This window comes from Orbicella faveolata, unplaced genomic scaffold (genome assembly GCF_042242905.1).
Source record: "Orbicella faveolata isolate gen_17 unplaced genomic scaffold, um_ofav_v1 contig_27, whole genome shotgun sequence".
NCBI classification, from domain to species: domain Eukaryota; kingdom Metazoa; phylum Cnidaria; class Anthozoa; order Scleractinia; family Merulinidae; genus Orbicella; species Orbicella faveolata.
The window spans coordinates 8,753,354-8,772,747 of NW_028301555.1; the positions used below are offsets into that span (position 1 = coordinate 8,753,354).

Here is a 19,394-nt window from a genome sequence, read left to right on the forward strand (position 1 = left end):
AAAGCCAAAACCTTGGAATGTGCTACATGAAGAATGGATGAGGTGGAAAGACCAGAATGATAAAATTTCTTTAGTTATTAACAGCTTGGAGAAGTAACTTGACCAAGGCATTGACAAGCTCTACTTCATGAAAGTCCTAATTGGCGTACACAGGATCACAGGCTGTGATACTTTCTAGTGAGCAGTTCAGCTTCTAATTCTCCAATACAGTGAAAGGTAGGTCCGAGCTAAGGGGAGAATTGGGAAGGAGTGAACAGTATCCAGAGAGATACTGGAGGAAGCACTTATGTGACTGCTGTACGAGAAGGGGTGCCAGCGTATGGATGCGCTGCGCTATGAAGTCTACTGTGCCAGAGGCGGGAAAGTCTAGCCAGAGGCTTTGCAGCCATGTTAGTCATCTCTATGACGTCGCATTACAAGAGCAAATTATCAAGCAGCAATCTGGAGAGGAGCCATCACCACAGAGAAGACAGTTGAAATACGACGCTAGTAGCAAAGTATTTTTGACAATTTTTGAGGTGTTTGAAAAGGTGCTCAAACAGAGTCTTGAGTGTTTGATATAACTTCTCCATCGGAACTAAAACTAAGGATAAACAGAAAACTAAACTTGTAGAAAGATCTGCTGAAACAATCAGATATCCAAACACCGTCACGGTCATGATTTACCGTGTTTAAGCTTGATGAATTGTTTATGACTTGGAGAAGTTATAGATCCAAATGCAAGTGACAGCAGTGACAAAGGGCTGACAAAGGGCGTTATACAAGCCTGGCGTTTCTGTACTCGAACGAGCTCTAGACTGAAGTGTGGACCAAGTTACATGTATCTACGTTGAGTTATGTGTATTGGTTCATGGCGTAGTGTGCTTAATTAACTAAACGTAGGAAAAGGTTCTTTTCTAGTACTGTGATGTGGAGCACCTTATTGGTAATTTAGTTATTTCAGATGGTTAAAATAGAGGTTGAATACATAAACTAGAAAACAAAATGGCGGCCATTGTGATGTAATTTATGACGTCATCATAGCTTGAACAATAACAGACAACACTGAAATAATATCTAAGATACTAATTATTCCAAATGAACGTCCAGGCAAAATATCGTGTGCCTCTAAGAAAAGAAACATATCAGAAAATATTATTTAGAATTCCAAGATGGCGACCCAAAGGAGGGTATTGAGGGTAAATTTAAAATTCGATTTACAAAGTGAAAGCTGCCGTTCTATCCTTGCTATCATGCATTTTTATGATGCTTAATAGTCAAAGATTAAGAAAATACAAGTTTCGTTTGTTCCCCTTAAGTGAGCCATACAACCACCTCAGCTGATGGACTAAGAAATCGGTCACTAACTTTTAGATTCCGGGGATCTGCGGCCAGAAAGACTCCAATACCCTGCAATGTTCTGAGCCCACAGTTAGCTAATGCAGCGGTAGAATGGGAAACTGTTTTCTTCTTCATGTATGCCTGTAAACAGTTGACTGAAAAAGAAAGAGACATGGCGTTGAGGTAAGCAATAATCGGAAGCCTTGTGTTGTACGATTGCTGGACTTATTTTGATGACAGTCTAAATCCTTTGTTTTTTAGTATTACTAGACACTCAATACGATACCTATTAGCTACCTGGTGCGTATAAGCTTGAACTTAATTCGTTTATTTGCTCGTCTGGTTCACGATCGGTGATACCAAACAGTGACTAAACCAGACCGTATTCGTATCGAGATATATTTACACAGCAATTGATGATTTTACGTAGCCAAACAGTACAAACGTTTTCATCCGGCGAAGTGATTTGGTTTAACAACCGAAAAGTTGCAGCTCGCTTTTGAAGCAATAACCTGTCCTATATATTAAGAAACTTTTAAAAATGCTTTTATTGGTACCTTGCCTTGGCCAAAATATATTTTGCAATTTGGGCGATATTAATTTCTCTAGAAAAATGAGTATACTTCAGTGGTGTCTTGAAAATCATTGTTGGTTGGCCGTAATATTCTGATTTTCTGATAGTTGCTATTATTATATCTCTCAGTTACTACACATGCTGTGATTGGTCAATTTAGCGGGCTGTACTCTACTGTACGGCCTGCGAAAATTTATTTAATGGCTGTTTTTGTTGCCAAAATGTTTTGTGATTTATCACCAAGTGTAATCTTAACTTTTATAGCAAGTAAGAGTTTAAAACTTTCTTTTACTTTAAATTGTGTATTAAAATGTGCTAAGGACTTGTTTTGCTTTGACATGCTTCAGAAATATGAGGGCATTCCACGTGAATAGAAATCATTCCCGAACCCGTCAGACACACAGTAGAGATATAATAAATATCTTGGTAACATCGTCTTCTCGATCGGTACTACAAGTTACAGATCCTCATTTTTTCCCCATCGATTTATTGCCCGCGTTTCACGTTTGGGCCATAGATCAAAGGGGAAAAAACTTGGTCTGTAACTTACAGTACGGACCTTGAACCCAGTTAGTAAGAGGAACATGTAGCGTGAACATGCATTTTATGTGAACAATGTTCACAAGTTAAGTTTTAGCTTATTATCATATATCATTTTGCAGTTCAGCTGATGTTTCAGTTAAATTTTTGGCATGTATTTTCAAGTTTTAGCTTCTTTTTGGACATTTAGATGTTGTATGTCATTTTTCTGAATTTAAATTTTAGATTTCTACTTTCCACATTTAAATCATTTTTATTTTCAGTTTCTGGCAAGTGTAATTGTGTATGTGTGAGATTCCAGTTTTGGAACTTTACATTAATTTTATTTTAGATATTAAGCAACTTATCTTTAGATTTTGTTATATATGTCACTGCCTTGAGGCTAGTTTGAAATTTTGTTTTAGAATCAAGGTCAGACAAAACTAGCAATGATGAGAAGTAACCAATTACGCACTGAAAGTTATTGCTCTGAAAAAAGTTAAGCTAATGCTGTATCAGATGATTTGGCTACTAATAATGAACATTGGTTTACTTATATTTATTATTTTTTTAACATGATCTTGAAGGTGATATGTGATGGCTTCAGCATTATTGGCACAGTATGCAATTGAGGTATGATTTTTAAAAAGTCCTTAGAATTTACTGATTAAATTTATAGAAAGAACCTCTACTTTTTTAGAGAAAATATTTCAATTTTTTAGAGAGATTTTTGATTTAATTTGTAAATAAACAGTAAAGATACTGTAACTATACTTACATTAATGCATGCAGTTGAACAAGGCTTGAGATCATGAGAGAAGCTGTGTGGAATGGACTAGTATCTCATTCAGGGAGGAGTAGAAAAACTGTTAATGATTGAGGCCTTCCAAGGGATAAAAGCAACAAGTGACATGACCCTGAAAACCAGCAACATGGGAATTTTTAATCAGTGACAAGCGAATCAAATGCGCTGCTAAAATTTGACAGCAGTTGGCAAGAAGCACTATAGAAAAGACAGCGACATTGTCTCTTTTGGACTTTTTTGCCTATTTGTATTCTCTTGTAAATTTTGTAAATGTCCAAAACTTGTGTGCTTTTCCATTGAATAAACTCTAAAAAAAATCAGCCTTGTAGTGACAGCGACATATGACTTCATGCAGAAAAACAACAGTGACATTAGCTTCTGCTGGTTAGGCGATGTCAGTACATGAAAGGATGCAACATGGTGACACAACTACTTCCCTTGGAAGGTCTGATCAGTAGCTTCATGCTTGGAAACACCACAGCCTGAGGAGGGGTGGTGAATGGTTAAATATGCAGAGCTTTACCCTTTGTCTTTGTGAGTCTGAGACATTTTGACTTTTTATATTCCAAGACCAAGACTTTGAAGTGTTTTAAATGTGATATTCAGACATCATTTATAAAAACTGAAACAGAAAGATCGTGAATTTGAGGCTTTCTTAGCCATAAAAAAAAATGACACCCTGCTAGAATCACATAACGGCTTAAAAAATGAGACCATCAGACCAGTGAAATTTGACACAAATTTTGCAAGGCTCGTGTTTTTTGTAGGACCATTCACCACCCCTTTGATCAGCCACCAGCATTGAATGAACAATTCACACCATGATGCTAATTTTTAGCAAGTAAGGGAAAGCAACAAATTGAATGCTGAATGCAACAAAATTGTCTTTTTTCATTAAAAACAGAACGAGAGAGTGTTTTACGGGAGACTGCAATCATTGGGACATGGTGTCTATCACTATGAGAACCCATCCTTGCAGCAAGAAGCTCTCAATGTTATGCCAGTGTCTGAATTAAAACAGAAAGCAAAGGAAGCTTGTGAAAAAAGCAAGGAGAATGGACAGGATGGCGTGGATGAAAAGGACTGCTTGTTTTTAGAGGTTGCTCGCTGGTTTGGTATGAATGCTTGCATTTTCTCAATTTATTTTGTAATAATTGTAGAAATTATTCAATCCTCATCTGATGTTGGTACATTTCTAACCAAAATCATAGAGGTCTGAGCAGTTGTTAATAATTGTTGATTAGAAAACAGTCCTAAGAAAATACGTGTACTGATCGGTTAAAAATCGTGTTTGTATAACTTGATAGAAACACAGAACTAGCACGGGCTGTTGACGTAATGATGGTGTGAGCAAAGAGAATTTACACTTTGATAATCAAAGTTAACTAGTTGTTTTGCTTCTTTTCATTGCAGTGTATTCTAAAAGAAACAGAAAATAAGTTCTCTGTGTTTCTATCGAGTTATAGAAACACTCATGAAAGTTTGGGAGAACTTGAAAAAGCTGAGGAAACACTCGCCTGCAGCTCATGTTCCCACAGCGTTTCTCGTTCTCCCAAACTTCCACTTGTATCTCTATAACTCGATAAAAACACGGTGCATGTTTTCTATTTCTTAATTGCCCTCAATTCAATGTTCTAAAGATGCTTTGGACTGATGGATGGAAGGACAGACAGACAGACAGACAGACAGACAGACAAACGAACAGACAGATGGATAGACAGACGGACTAAAGGATTGGATGGATGGACAGATGGATGGATTAATACATAACTTCTATTTATATTTTATAACCTTTTTTATATCACAAGTCAAATTGTTCTCACATTTGATTGGTTCTCACCTATGATCTATTAGAGGACAGACTCATAGATGAGGTCAACAATACAAACATTTGTTAAATTTACCCCCTAAATAAATAGGATATAGTTAAAAATTAATATTTTCTGAAACTACAAAACATTGAGTGATTAAAGCTTATCAATCTCTGTTTTCAGGTACGTTCTTCCACTGGCTGGACAAACCAATTTGTGCAAATTGCGGCACCAAGACAGTAGCCACCGGACCTGTGCAGCCAACCGCTGAGGATCTTAGATGGGAAGCTGGAAGAGTGGAAGGTTTTAAATGTCCAAAATGTGGGAAAGATGAGAGATTCCCAAGGTACAACCATCCGAGGAAGTTGCTGGGTAAGCTTTCATATTCAACACTATTTCATGTTTCATACTTGATAGTAAGAGTGAATTATGCAGGTAGAATTTAAAGAATATTGATAATTCAAGTTCAATATGATTAATCCCACTGGTAACAGGCATTGGTTTCCTCATATGTCTTTGCATTTTCAACCCATTCAGAGTTAGTAAAGCATACTAGTGATGTGTATAAAAAGGTTGATAATGAGAAGAAGCGACGTTACAAAGCCTATTTAGTGAAAATTGGGACTTCATATCACCTTAGCTACAATGTTTTAGCAAAATATATCGAATGAAATAATTATATTGAATTTTTGAACTGAACTTCTTTATAAGAAAAGCTTTCCTCTAGATGGTCAAACCAGGTGGGCAAAATCATCCTCAGAGCCAGTTAATTTGCCTGGTACCCATGCCAGCCCTAAATGAAACCCCCACATGACAGTCACCATTATTCTTCTAAGAGCACTTTCGATAGAATTCACGATGTCTTCTCTTCATACAGAGACTCGCCGTGGCAGATGTGGTGAATTTGCTAACTGCAAGGCCTTGGTGCTCCGTTCCATGGGTTTTGAAATACGTCATGTCACAGACTGGACTGATCATGTGTGGGTAGAGGTTTATTCTGATGCACAGCAAAGATGGATTCACTGTGACCGTGATGAGAATTATCTGTATGAACGAGCCATGAGCAAGAAATTGACTTACATTATGGCATTCAACTATGAAGAGGTATTTTGTACTGTAATTTTAATTCTGGGTCCCTTTGGGGTACTCCATGTAATGAACTATACAAAGAGGGGATCATGCATTCTAGAGGCATCCTTGGTCGAGTGTTAATCGACACCCCCGACTGACCCTCAATTAACATCTTGATCGACACTCAATCGACATTGTGATTGATACTCAGTCAACACTAATTTTTGCAGACACACCATCAAATGTTGATTGATACATATGAGTCAATTAACACTCAGCCAACTATTGACCCACTGTCAATCGGGCGTTAATCGAGGATCAATCAAGGGTATCGATCGACATTCGACCGTGGATGCCTTTAGTACACATGATCCCAAAGAGGGAGTTCCCTTTTGGGATTGGAGTGGCTGCATTGGGTATATAATAGAGTGAGGATTAATGAACTGAAGTATAGAAAAGGTTAGGGAAAAACTGTCATTTGATTATTTAAAAGGGCTTATCATTAAGTTTATTCCAAGAGTAGTTGGAAAGGGTGCCATTTTCTAAAAGGGATAGGTAAAGGGTTATCTTTTTTGTCAAAAATGAACAAAATTATTTAATAAAAGGCCAAGAATTTGCATCATGGGGTGGAATTCATTACACTTTGTGGAGTATAGCAGGGTTAATGATTTCCTTTATTCTAAGAAACTGCCTGCTTGGAAAGCGTATGAAAAATTAAATATTGTAAAACAAAGTAAGGTGCTGAGGTTAAATTCATTTAAAATTCAATCTTGTTTAAAGGCGGTGGATGTAACATGGAGATATTCTCCAAAACATGATGAAATTTGTCGACGAAGGTTAATGGTTAGTGAGGAATGGCTGGTTAGAGCACTGAGTATGTTAAACCACCAGGTTAGTATTCAAACAACCTAGTACTGCAATTGTATTTAAAAATTATTCCGCTAGCACATGTCCAATGGATATGAGATGATAGAGAGGCAATGAGGAGTGTAGCACTGAGTTGTCTATAATCATATATCTCATATCCGACCAGCGTGAGTGGAATAACTGTTTTATTATAGTTTTATAGAAAACTAAACAAAATATAGAAATAAAAATGCCCAAAAAAATCACGCATACGCTTACCATATTTGTAGAGCACGGTATAATGGCTCATAACCCATGATAGCTAAGCCAATGAACTGTCTTGAATTACATTATCCAATGATTCAATTTTTAGTAATGTCTTTTATCCTAGATAGGCTTTTAACTTTTCTGTGTATGTTATAAAGTAACATTCACATTTTTATTCCTTTATGTATACTACAGCGACAACAATGGCTTTCTCCTGAGCGGCGTCAAACACTTTTGAAACGTTCAGCTAAGGAACTAGCTGGGTTCCTCTCAGTTCATGAAGGAAAACTGTATGGGACTGCTGCATGGAGGCGTATGATTGGAAGACCTGTATCACAGGTAAATTCTTTGAACTAGTCATTTTATGATGCCCTTTACTGCACTTATAACATTGTAGCCTTTGATGAGTGAAAGTGTTTTAGTTCATAGCACAAGTTCTGCACCACGTAGGGCCCACTTTTACGACTAAAAAACAGATTTTAATGTGCTAACAGTTAAATCCACTAAAGCCATTTGCAGAAGTTTGCACAGATCACTTGTCTCTAGTGAAACAAGTGTGGGGATGCAAGTGGTAATACTCATGAGACAGTACAGCCGATGCAAGAAAACAATTCATTGTTCTCTACCACTTCTTGGTAACTTTTGGCTATTCTAAGAGAAATAGAGGGAGGGGGGGAGGCAGGAACTTGGAACTTAAAAGGGGTGTTAACTGTATGGGCAGTAGTAGACAAGAAGGGAGGGAGTAGAATTTCCAAAGTGACAGGAATTGTAGTTAAAAGGAGAAACATTTTGCAGCGTTGTGTGATGTTCTGCAATCAAAAAAACACCAAGAGGTGAGAACCACTTACGAAGGGTTAGGAAGCAGAAGTTTCTTACAGACTGAAACAGGTACACATGAAGGGGAAGGAACAGGAAGTTCAGACTCCCTGTTCTCTCTTCCCTGCTTAACCTTCCCTTAGCTGTCCCATCTGCCATCTCTGTCTTATCCCCCTTCTTTAGGTTCTATTCCAATATCAATTTGGTTAATTACTACTTCTAAATAAATACGTCAACTCTTGCTTTCAACTGTAGTTTTCCTGTTCTCTTTCAGCATGAGCCTTACACCTTTAAACCAACTGATGAAGAAATTAAAAACAAAAGGTGATGTTCAAAATTATAAACCTGAAACATCCCGAGGTTTTTGGATTCAAAGAGTTGGAGAGGACATAAGGGCATAATTTTCTAAATGCTGAGTCACTATAATTCCTGTCAATTAAATCCTTAGACAACAATATTACCGTGACAACTTGAATTACTTTGATTAATTAAGAAGGCATGCTTTACAAAACAATTTTTTTTTTGCAAATTATTTAAAACAACTTATTGGTCAGAGAGAGGTGGATTGTTAGGGATGCTTCCAACGTGTGCAATTTATGTCAATGCATTCTGACAACATTGTGATACTGACCATGGCAATTGCTAAATCACTAACATTCTCAAATCTCACAGTAGTACAATCATGTTTTTCTGTTAAAGTAATGTTCAGTTAGCCTGCGAACGCAGACGTATTTCCAGCTGTCGCTTGTCTCTGCCAAAACAAGCGATGGCTGGACATGCATCCGCATTTGCGGGGTAACCTTCAATAAGCCATTCATTAACAAGTTCCTCTTGCCCTGATCTTGATTTGCACGAGAATGCAGAGGGTCCCCAATAGATTTGGCGGGATGCGGGATTTGGCTTTTTTTCACCGTGATATTTGGGATTTGTGCTGAAAACAGGGGCGGGAAGCGTGAATTACAATTACGAGCGGGAGCGGGATTTCGTGTTTTTATAGGGTTGGGATGCGGGATTCGTAAGGGGAACAGAGCAGGATACGGGATTTCAATTCTTACATGACCTCATAAATTGTTATTGACCAGCACAAAAACCACAAGCTGGGAGAAACGTGCGAATAACTGTGTCAGGTTTCAAGTAATGAATAGCAACAGCTCTGCACCCTGTCAGGTTCTGTCAAAGGTATCCATTATCGCTTGACTAAGTTAGTACCATGAGACTGTATGAGGTCTTTGAGTCCTATTTCTATTGATTGCGATCATTTGTGTTGACCTCTGACATCAATGACATCTGTCCATTTCCGACATTTTCGATGCCCCCTGATCCTTTCTAGTTTTTCTAGTCTTTCGACCTTTTCCAGAGCACTTGGTTTGTTTTGGCCAGGATGACCACACCGGATGGCGGTGGTAGTGATTTACCGTACGAAGTATGAGAATTACGAATTGCGTCGCCATATTTTACAAAAAGGATGTGCGAGCAGGAATGCCTTCTTTTGGAAAGAAAAGTTCTGAGCCCAGATCTCAAGGAAAGTGAAGACACTGAAAGCTTTGAAAGAACCTGTCAAGTGTATTTACGGGCCATCTATTAAATATGGGAATGAACAATCTAAACCGTTTACTGAAAGAAACTGCTACCCATTGAATTCGTTTGTAATCTTTTATATGATTTTCATTTTTAAAAAGTTTCTGTGTTAATAAGTAAATTAATTATTAATTTAACAAATTATTAATTAACGCAGAAACGTCTTTAAAAAGTGGACGGGATTGGGATTTCCAGGCAAAAATGGGCGGAATGGCAGGATGAACAGGAAAAAATGGGCGGGAAAGCGGGAATTGAGAACCCTATTGTGGACCCTCAATGCACGCACAGGTGAAATTCATTTTGATGTGGATGGTTTTACGCCAAGATCCGTTTTGAAGCAGAAGCAAATTGAAACTTAAAATTAGTTTATATTGAATGCTCTCAATCAATTAGATTTTAACTTTTGATCCTGTTAATTTTTAAAGGTTAAGGGTGCAGTATTGTTGTGCGAGTGATAAATACCTCAGAGGTGACAAGATGGATGCAGTCTTGGAAGGCTGGAAGTCTGGAGCTGCTGCCGTGCAATCAGTTTTCAGAAAATGCGATTATGATTGGAGAATAGTAAGTATATTGGATAGCTCATTTAACATGATGATCCAGGTGAGGATAACTACTCAAAAGAGCTGTTGTTATTGTTGACCAAAATTTTTAATATTCTAAGAAGTCATCTTCAGAGTCAAGTTTCTCTTGACTTCACATGACTGATGGGTTTACACACAATGCGTCCAAAGGGTTCAGCTACATAGTTCTCGGTACTCATTACATGAGAATGCCAGATATATTTTTTTGCAATATTTTATCAAATGAACACCCTTGATGGGCTTCTTGAAGTTGCATGCTCTTGAAGAGGCTGACAGACTGTTCATCATGTTTCACTGCAGATGTGTGACTACCTTCGTCATTGTGGAGTCGAAGAGGCTGATCTTTTAATGTTACAAAAAGGAAATGTAGGTATACCTTTAGGTTACTTTTGAAATGGGGGCAAAATTATCGAAATAATCTGAGAAAGTTTTGAATAAACAAGAACTGTTGTATTTGTGGAATGGGTCAATTACTCAACATGAAATTCTAAATGTAGTGAGGGTTGTGGTTAATCCATCATAAATAAATAAATTAACCCCAGCAACAAAGCCCATCAGGGAAGGGACATTTATGACTGTTCTTTTTCGTGCTGGTGTAAGGGACCTACAGCTGTATACACAAAATCTATATCATCTATATCTTTGGTAAATCCCAAATTTTTTCTTCTAATTCTTTTACAATCTGTATCAATCTTAAAGGATCATTTCATATACATGTACCATAAAGTAGTCTGGTCTTTTGCTTGACTTTGGTAATTGCAATTGTTTTTATTTCCCACAAGAGAAATACAACTTACAGAACCCTTTGCACCCTCCATTTTTGTATCTTGCACTATGAGGGGTAATGGGGGCAGGGGTGGGGGGAAGTGGTTGGGAAAAAGTGTGTGATGAGTTTGTGGTGTTAATATTCATCGCTTCTTAAAGGAAATTGAGATGTAATGAAGTTCTTTGATGGGGGAACATTAGTTTACTTATTGTGGTCCACATTAGAATTTTAAAAAAATAATTAAAATACGAATGTGCAAATATTCTGTGAGAGTAGGCATTGTCTGATGCCACCATTACTTTTATATGGGAGTTTCCTTGAGACAATCATTGGCATGTATTTAGTAGCTTTAGCATCATCCAAAGCAAGTTCTTAGCGTTCAAATAGGCCTATATCTGAAACCTTGTTGGCCTAATTTATGAGATCTCCGAGACCAGTTTGTGTGTGACAGAATCACCTAACGCACTTGTCATCTGCTTCCCTGAGTGGGGGACCCTTGGGCAATGAAAACTTTGTTGGTAACCAATGTGAAGCCTTGTGTAGAGAGAAATAATGAGGTTAGATTTGTGATGGCCTAAATCATTTTGAGTTCCCAGTAAAGCAAGGCGATATTTGGGAGAAAAGAGTGTGCTGCATGAACACTATTATCTTTTAAGATAACAGTGATTTAGTTGTGAAGAATTAAAATTCTCCATCTCTTAATTTTTTTGTGGCTGCATGATTGACAAACTGAAAGTGATATGAATTTATTATGCAATATATCAAACATGAGAGACAATGTTTTACCACACTGAGAGATGAAAATACTATGTGCAGTCAGCTGCAGTGGAGTAGTGAAGAATAGTCTCAAGTGTTTAATGTTATCTTCTCAGTTGAAAGAAAGAGTAAAACAACTTCTGTGTTTGGTGCTACAAATTATTGCAAGAGAAATATTATCACAAGTAATAATGAAATTTAAAATGGTTCATCCAGAAGTGGCTTAATAACCAGTTTTTGACATATTTTTAAAGATATCCTATCTAAAATGTAATACAGAATGTCCGCCATGTTGGCAAGAAATCTAATGGAAGAAACGCTGGGACATAAGTTCTACAGATGTGTCACCAGTTGGGTCTGCTAGCTTGCTGGATGTGGCTGCTGCATAATTCTTGTTAGTCTGGTACCTCAAGTGAGGCTTGTCAGCTAGTAATGCCTCTAAGATCACCTGACTGACTTCATCTGGGGTCTGAACCACTGTGGTGAAGGCAGCTCGCATCTTTTTGGAATAGTTGTCATAAAGCTGTTTTGTTTCCTCATCTAAAAGGCTGTCGTCACTTGTAGCCGTGTGGGATAAATTGGCAACAAAAGAAGTTGAAACTGGTCCAGGTTCAATTAAAGAACATCTGTTAATAAAAGATTAAAATAATATTTCAAATTATGGACCGTATACAATGGAACCTCCATAAAAGGAAACCCTAGTGGGAGGTGGAGCAGCTTAATGGTTGGTGTGCTAGACTTTGGACCATTCCAAGCAGTCGAGGTTCAAGCCCTAGCCAGGTCTCTGGCTTGTGTTGGATTCTGACAGCTGGACATTTCAATTCTAGAAGAGCAGGCAGGCCAGCCGAGGCACTTTGCCTCAGTCATGTTTTGTTTGTTTATTTTTGAGTCATCAAAAACACCCTTAATACCTAGGAAGAGAATTTAACAACAGGCACTGCCTCAGTCACAATAATAAATTTTTTGGCTATGGCCCTGAAGAGTCAGGCATAATCCTGGTCAAATGTTTAGTTGAAAGTCTGAAATATATTAGCATCATGTCGATGTTTGAGCATAAAGTACAATTTTGTGGTGGCAATCAGGAGGATTTCAAAAAGAATCATAGAGATGTGGATGGGTGACAACTGTACAGTGGTATAAATATTTTATGCTTTACTGGAGTCATGAAGCCATGAATCAGTATATGGATCAGCTGATGTCAACTTAAGGTAGATTTTAAAATTCAACCTCATCTTAATCTTGGGGTACTCCCTTATATGGGCTATATATGTATGTGTGGCCCAAACGATATGGTTTTTCAGCTATTTTGCTCAGAAAGTGGATATCCATTCGGTAATTGTGGTCTCAAATAGGGTATGGTTTTTGCACTCAAGTCTTGAATTGGGTATGTTTTATAGAAAAAGCTAATTAATAAGACCATCAACAAAAGCCCTTCACAATGCCTCTAGCATCAGTCTGAACTAGGAAACTAATAATTATAGGGTAGGTCTGAAACAGGGTGTTGATCAACCAGTCAGGTCCTAAATTAAAATGGGCAGATCCAGGATTTTTCGTAGGAAGAGGTGCACCACTAAGGAATGGTGTAGCTGACTGGTGAGATAAACAAATTTTAAAAGTAAGTAAGAAGAAGAAGGTTTCACCTCGGGGGGGGGGGGGGGGGGGGGAGGGCACCTGGACCCTCCCCCTTGATCTGCCCCTGACAATCAATTTTTTGGTCAGGTCATAAATAGGGTAGGGGAAAATCACAGATTTTGGCTTAAATAGGGCAAGGGTTTTGAGATGTGAACTGCACACGCCATAATTAATAGAGAGAAATGGTTAGGAAGGCCAGTAAGATTTATGTTGGAAGGTCCATGACCCTGCACATCCTTAGTTTTCTGCCCAAAGACTAAGCGCGAATTACATAATCATTTTGCTGCTCTTGGTTAGTTGTATGAGCACAGGATTTGTGCAAGGTCAATGTCCAAAATAGCAAACAAGAACATAAAACAAAGAGCTTTGCCAGGTTTCCTAACAATTTCCCTATATTTACTATGCACACACCACCCACCTTTTTTGGGAGTACCCCCCAGATTTTAAATACACACTTTATTTGCCCAGAAGCCAGACTTATTATTGAATAAACAATGTAGTTGTAATTTTCCATGCTATTTTCAGATGCAAGTATCACTTATCCATAGTACAGCACCATAATTATACTGCCTACCTCACATTAAACATCCTGAGCATTGGAGCTAGTGACTCAATAAGACCTTCCACTGCAAACTTTGACGAACAGTAAACACTGTTAAAGGGTGTTCCAAAGATACCTCCCATGCTTGTTACGCACATGATGTGCCCATCTTTGTTAGATTTCATGCTTGGAAGTACAGCTTTGGTGAGGCGCAACACTCCAAAAAAGTTGGTCTCAAACACTTTCCTTGTCATATCCATTGTTTGAGTCTCAAGTGCACCAGACATACCTATTCCTGCATTGTTGACTGGAAATAATAATCACAGTAGTTATATTAATGATGTTACTCTAATGATTATTTCCGAAACAACATTTCTTAAATGTAGAAATGACATCATCTCGGGGAAAAAATGGAGGATGGTTGACAACATTTCTTGAAACACTTGTTGATTTAATACTCTAAATATAAGTTACTAGGATAACTCTGACATTTGGGCACAAAATTCTAACAATGATCAGTTTCCCTCAGCAATACCTAGTCAGAATTTTAGCAAACCACTTTAAGGTAACCACAAGGAGGAGGTGTGGGGGTATGGCGATGCTTGCTGCGTTGTGAAAGAGGTATGCTAATGTTTACGAAGCGGTCTATCAACTTAGTAGCTGTGGGGGTCAGCCGTGATATTTGCATTTGTTCCCTGATTAATGAACTGGAAGTTTCGGTCCGAATCCCCATGCCATCTTCCCTAACCTCCAGAACGTATTTTCGCTCGCTTGTCTTTTGTTGGAGTCACTGTTAGTAAGAAGCTGTAGATTACGTGACTGATGTGTAAAGCCAACCATCAATTTGAAGGTATTAGCATAATTGTAAATGGACCCCAACATTGAAACATAAGAAACAAATATTACAAACTACAAATATTACAAGCGTCTTTGCCTTTTTCCCATTTACGCTCTCGAATTCCGATAGTTTCATTCAAAAGTAAGCGAGACATAGAATCGTCGGCACCAAGGCTACTCAAGCGAGGAACATGTAAATCCGTACAAATAGGTTCACCGGCTTTTAATTGTCGAGCGAGGATTTTGCTGCGGAGCACGACACTCCGCTAAAAAATGAAGGCCATAAGGCTCGTACAAAAAGCAGATAAAGAAAATCTGACTTACTGACTACATCAATTCTCTGATGATCAGCTAATAACTCTTCCACAACTGCGTTCACGGACTCATCCGAACAAACGTCCATGGCTTTAATGATCAGGGTGTCTCCAAGGACACTTTTCCCTTGCTCTTCGAGTGGGCCCTTCTTTTCAAGATTTCGCATCGTTGCATAAACTTTAAAACGCTTATTTTTATCATTGGCCAGTAAAAGAGCTGCAGATAATCCTATTCCAGTAGAGCAGCCAGTGACAAGCACAATTTTTGAAGCCATGTTCGCGTCCCCAGGCGATGCAGTCGCCACTAGTACAAGCTGTACAGTAGGGGGTTAAAAAATTAACGTGAGCTGCGTGACAGAAATCAAAAGGTACACAACGTGTATATGTGGCTACGCAGTGTTTATTTTCGCGTAAGCAGCGAGGTGGGTTCGAAATTTCGGTTTGCTAAAGAATATTTTTGAATTTATTTGTTTGACCACTGATGAGGTTAAGGTACGTGTGACATGACAATATGAATACGGTGAGGGTGTTTGCCTTCCTCAGATACTAGAAGCTCCCACCTCCCCCCCCCCCGCCCCCACCCCCCTTCCTCTAGGGACAAACTAGAACTTTCAGTTGCATTGTTCAAAATTAGCAAAGTTTCCACTTCAGCGCGGGTCCCCTTCTCCCTCGGGGAAGCCGATGTTAAGTGCATCCAACCCTCCTTGAGCAGTCTCCCTTAACTGGAAACAGAAGTTGGTATTCGTGATTCAAGTGATTTAAAGAAATTTCAAAATAATAGTTGTCGGCATCTGGTTCTACATTAAAACAACAAGTGCAATACAATATAAAAAGGTTTATTACGTTTCTCGAGAGGATCTGCATAGACTTCATACCTTAGTTACAAAGTATGTTTATGCATAATTAAAAACAAAAAACATTAAAAATATTGTCGTCAAAAATTACAATTGGTTTGAATGAAAATAGCTGATGTCACTGCAATTAGGAAGTAACTTATTTGAGCCAGTTGCTCAACAGTACGAATTTCAAACACAATTGGTTTGAGCCAATTGGTTTGAATAAAAAATGACTAATATACTACAATTATTAATAACGAGCTAAGTGTATTCCCACAAGTGATTGACCCTATTTTCTCCTTTTAACTTTCTAGGAAAAAGCTGATGTGAGTAAAATAGAATCAGCTGCTTGTAAGGGAATAATTGCCTCGTTGTACCACCAAATTTTTAGAATTAACTTTAAGAGCTGTTCATTAAGAGCAGTCGGGGTGTGAATTTTTTAATTTTTTAATTTTTTTTTTGTCCAGGCATACATTGCACGACTTCCGGGCTCGCCATCAGGCTTGGTTGCGTGGCAGATGGATTTCACTGACTGTGATTTAGTGATTGACACCATCACCATAGCAACTCACATTGTTACAACCGAGAGTGGACGGGTGGAATGGACACTAGAAGGAGATGACGAAATTGTAAAGAATCTGGCTTTTAGAGAGGGTACGTACATTTAGCATTTATTTGGTAAACTCTTGATTGTGGTATTAGTTTCTGTTACTGTTGTTAGAGGCATTCTTACTAATCGCACTACGACAGCATCAAAGGGGAAAATACACTACAGCCGTGAGTTAGGTTCGATTACTTAATGTGGAAAAACGATCAATAAATTTAAGACTTGAGACAAGTTGATTGAAGAGAGGTAAAGTTCCTAGCTGTGATTGCAGCTCAACAAACTGTCCAGCCTGTGTATGTACACATGCTACAAGCTGTCGAGTGACTAATAAAGACTTTATAAAGGAGCTCTGTCGTAGGTTATTTTGAGTTATTTTGGCCACGTGCAAAGTTGCCCTTAAATTGAAGGTAACCTGAAAATAGTAGTTTACTAAGATAGAAACACACCTAAGAGATAACAGTAAGCCATAAAGGAACAAGGATGGTTTAGGATGGAGAAAATTAACACGGATTACAAACGACGAAGCTGAAAAAATTAGGCTAAACATTTTAAGATGCGCAAACTGTGACGCGGCTCCTTTAAGAAAACAGCAATTAAAAGCACTAAAAAGCTTGTTTCTGCGATTGTTTCATTTGAAGCTTACATTGCAAACTCTCTGTTGTTTCTGATTTCCAGGGAAAGAATCGTTAACAACCTCGTTTCTCACTGGTTCCAAGTCTTTCAAACTCACAGCTTCGCTCACTGGTGGAAATGGAGATACTGCTTGGCAACACGCTCAGTTGTTCAGCCAACCTATTGACAACAAGGACGAAATGTCTTTAGACATCACTGTCACACTAAGAGATGCAATGTTATAATTAATATTACTATCACACTGAGAGAGTCCGTGTTATGAATAATACAAAACAATTTTTTGTGCACAGTTAGAAAGGGGAAACTGGTGGTGTTTACGAAATAGATGTTGCAACAAGGAGAACAAATTTGTGAGATCTTGTAAAGGATATTTAAGGAAAATTTTTATCAGTATAATATTTTAACCTAAAATGAAAATGATAATATTAAGCTGGAGATAGTTATGCGCTTGAGGCCACAATTTATGTTACTTTGAAATAAAAAAGACGGGGTATGTATTGAGCTAATTAACATAATTATATTGTGCGGGTTCAGAAAATATCCATACCCACACTAAGGATGGTCATTAGAAATTCCGAGAGGGTGGGGGGTCTTAATAACCAAATTTTAAAGGGCAAGTATGAAGCTTAGCTGAAAATTCAAGGGGGATGGGGGAGCGTACAAACCAAATAACCATCCTTGGTGGAGATATGGATAATTTCTGGGACAACACATGAACGAAAGTTGAGAAGTTTTTGCTCGTTGCTGTGAACTTCCGTTCGCACCGTTTTTGCCCGTTTGACTTTCTTCCGACTCCACTATCAGCCCCTGAGTATCTGAGGATGACATTTCATGAACCTTTTCAAATGGATTCCTGCTCATTACCCCCCAGGATCCTGGATAAGAGTGAAACTCAAGATATAAATGGATAGTCATTTTAGATTGGAAGAGTTGATAGTTCAATTACAGCAATAGTTTATTTAGAAACTTAATTTAATGAAAAGAGCTTTGTCGTAAGGGACGTACAGTTGTATTTAAAATATAAGCGGGGAGAAAGAACAGATGGTAATAAATTACAGTGGTGCTAAGCCATAAATAAATTGTCCACATTTTTTCTTTTGCGTCTACAAAAGTTTACGCCTACAAATAAAACACGACTTAGACTGAAACAACATCTGTGAAAATGATAGTTTTACTGCACTCTCAAGGTTCAATAGATACACGAAAGAGAAAATAACACGAATTCTATCAAGCTGTTACGCATCTCAAGCAGTTTCTCAACTAGCGTTCGCGTCGTAAAGGAAACTAGGAGCTTTGGAGTTACTTTTAAGTTTTATACTGTACTGTAAATATTTCGGTAATGTATGAGACAATCTGTTGGTCAGTAGGAAACCTCACTGATAAAGGTTGGTAAATACTGAAGTCCCATAATACCAAATGCAACCCTAACATAAGAAAACTCTAGTGACCGCAATGAGCCGATTTAAAATAAACATGTAACACACACTTTCCGAGGTGCAAATCACAGAAATTATTTGTCAGTAACGGTCAAAGCGGGCCAGTCGAGTCAGATCAAATTGTAAAATTCCCGAAGTGAAAATGCGCTCCTGTTTACACTTGTTTGTTTTAGCAGTGGATTTCTTAAGTTTCTAATCAAGTGACAGGCAGCCCAAAGCACAAGGCCTTTCATTAGTTGGTAACCTGCAATATGCGAAGACTTTAATAAGAGTGGATCACCTTGTGCAAAAGAGAGCAAAATAAACACAAATCTTTGTGAAGATAAGCAAGAGGCAACAATGGACTTAAACAAATTTTATAAACATGTAAGGCTAATCAAAGATCTGATTTTCTTTTTTTATTATTATTATTCTGGCTCAGAACAAACCGTCATCAGCTATAAAAGCTCTTTCATCGCAAGTTCTCCGTGCGTTTCGCTATTCGCAACTTCTCGCTCTCCCCCTGGGTTCCCTGTGAGTTCCTTCTATGTAAAGGTACAGTGGTGGGAAAAGCAGAAGCCTGGCAAAAGCTTTCTTTGTCATCAAAATTGTGTGCAATATAAATTTCACCACAAGCGCGACTCTCTACACCTGAGACTGGCACTAGTCACGTGGTCACATCTCGCATTTCCCGCCAAAGAGGGAACACAACTACAATAGCTATGGCTAAATTTAAAACAAGGATTTTTCATTGAGACTCTGCCCTGTTAACGACTTAGAAAACCTTGCTTTTTGGCCACTTTTCCTGAACTTAAGTTGTATTGAGCCTTACGGCGGTTTCAGTGTGACATGAGGATGAATGATCTTGG

At 38.2% G+C, this 19,394-nt stretch overlaps 2 protein-coding genes across 2 annotated transcripts; one reads left to right on the forward strand and one right to left on the reverse strand.

Annotated features, from left to right (window-relative positions):
• Nucleotides 1-1,447: 1,447 nt before the first annotated feature.
• On the forward strand, nt 1,448-18,189 carry LOC110039813 (peptide-N(4)-(N-acetyl-beta-glucosaminyl)asparagine amidase-like). Its single transcript, XM_089296576.1, has 12 exons — nt 1,448-1,503; nt 3,001-3,046; nt 4,123-4,333; nt 5,213-5,401; nt 5,907-6,133; nt 6,881-6,991; nt 7,409-7,552; nt 8,304-8,353; nt 10,033-10,168; nt 10,489-10,554; nt 16,338-16,524; nt 17,153-18,189. The coding sequence occupies exons 2-12, from the start codon at nt 3,011-3,013 to the stop codon at nt 17,332-17,334; spliced, it is 1,539 nt and encodes a 512-aa protein (XP_089152702.1). The 5' UTR covers nt 1,448-1,503; nt 3,001-3,010; the 3' UTR covers nt 17,335-18,189.
• LOC110039884 (retinol dehydrogenase 8-like) lies at nt 11,685-15,411 on the reverse strand. The gene is made up of 3 exons (XM_020745039.2): nt 15,045-15,411; nt 13,917-14,190; nt 11,685-12,336 (listed from the first exon to the last, which is right to left on the reverse strand). The coding sequence occupies exons 1-3, from the start codon at nt 15,307-15,309 to the stop codon at nt 12,015-12,017; spliced, it is 861 nt and encodes a 286-aa protein (XP_020600698.1). The 5' UTR covers nt 15,310-15,411; the 3' UTR covers nt 11,685-12,014.
• Nucleotides 18,190-19,394: the final 1,205 nt, after the last annotated feature.

What these genes read in the sequence shown, in the direction of transcription:
- LOC110039813 (XM_089296576.1), top strand. Translation starts at nt 3,011, where the DNA reads ATGGCTTCAGCATTATTGGCACAGTATGCAATTGAG. An exon ending in TGGCACAGTATGCAATTGAG is followed by an intron (nt 3,047 to 4,122) that starts GTATGATTTTTA and finishes CATTAAAAACAG; the next exon opens with AACGAGAGAGTGTTTTACGG. An exon ending in GAATCTGGCTTTTAGAGAGG is followed by an intron (nt 16,525 to 17,152) that starts GTACGTACATTT and finishes TCTGATTTCCAG; the next exon opens with GGAAAGAATCGTTAACAACC.
- LOC110039884 (XM_020745039.2), bottom strand. Translation starts at nt 15,309, where the DNA reads ATGGCTTCAAAAATTGTGCTTGTCACTGGCTGCTCTACTGGAATAGGA. An exon ending in TCAGAGAATTGATGTAGTCA is followed by an intron (nt 14,191 to 15,044) that starts GTAAGTCAGATT and finishes TATTATTTCCAG; the next exon opens with TCAACAATGCAGGAATAGGT. An exon ending in CTCAGGATGTTTAATGTGAG is followed by an intron (nt 12,337 to 13,916) that starts GTAGGCAGTATA and finishes TTTTATTAACAG; the next exon opens with ATGTTCTTTAATTGAACCTG.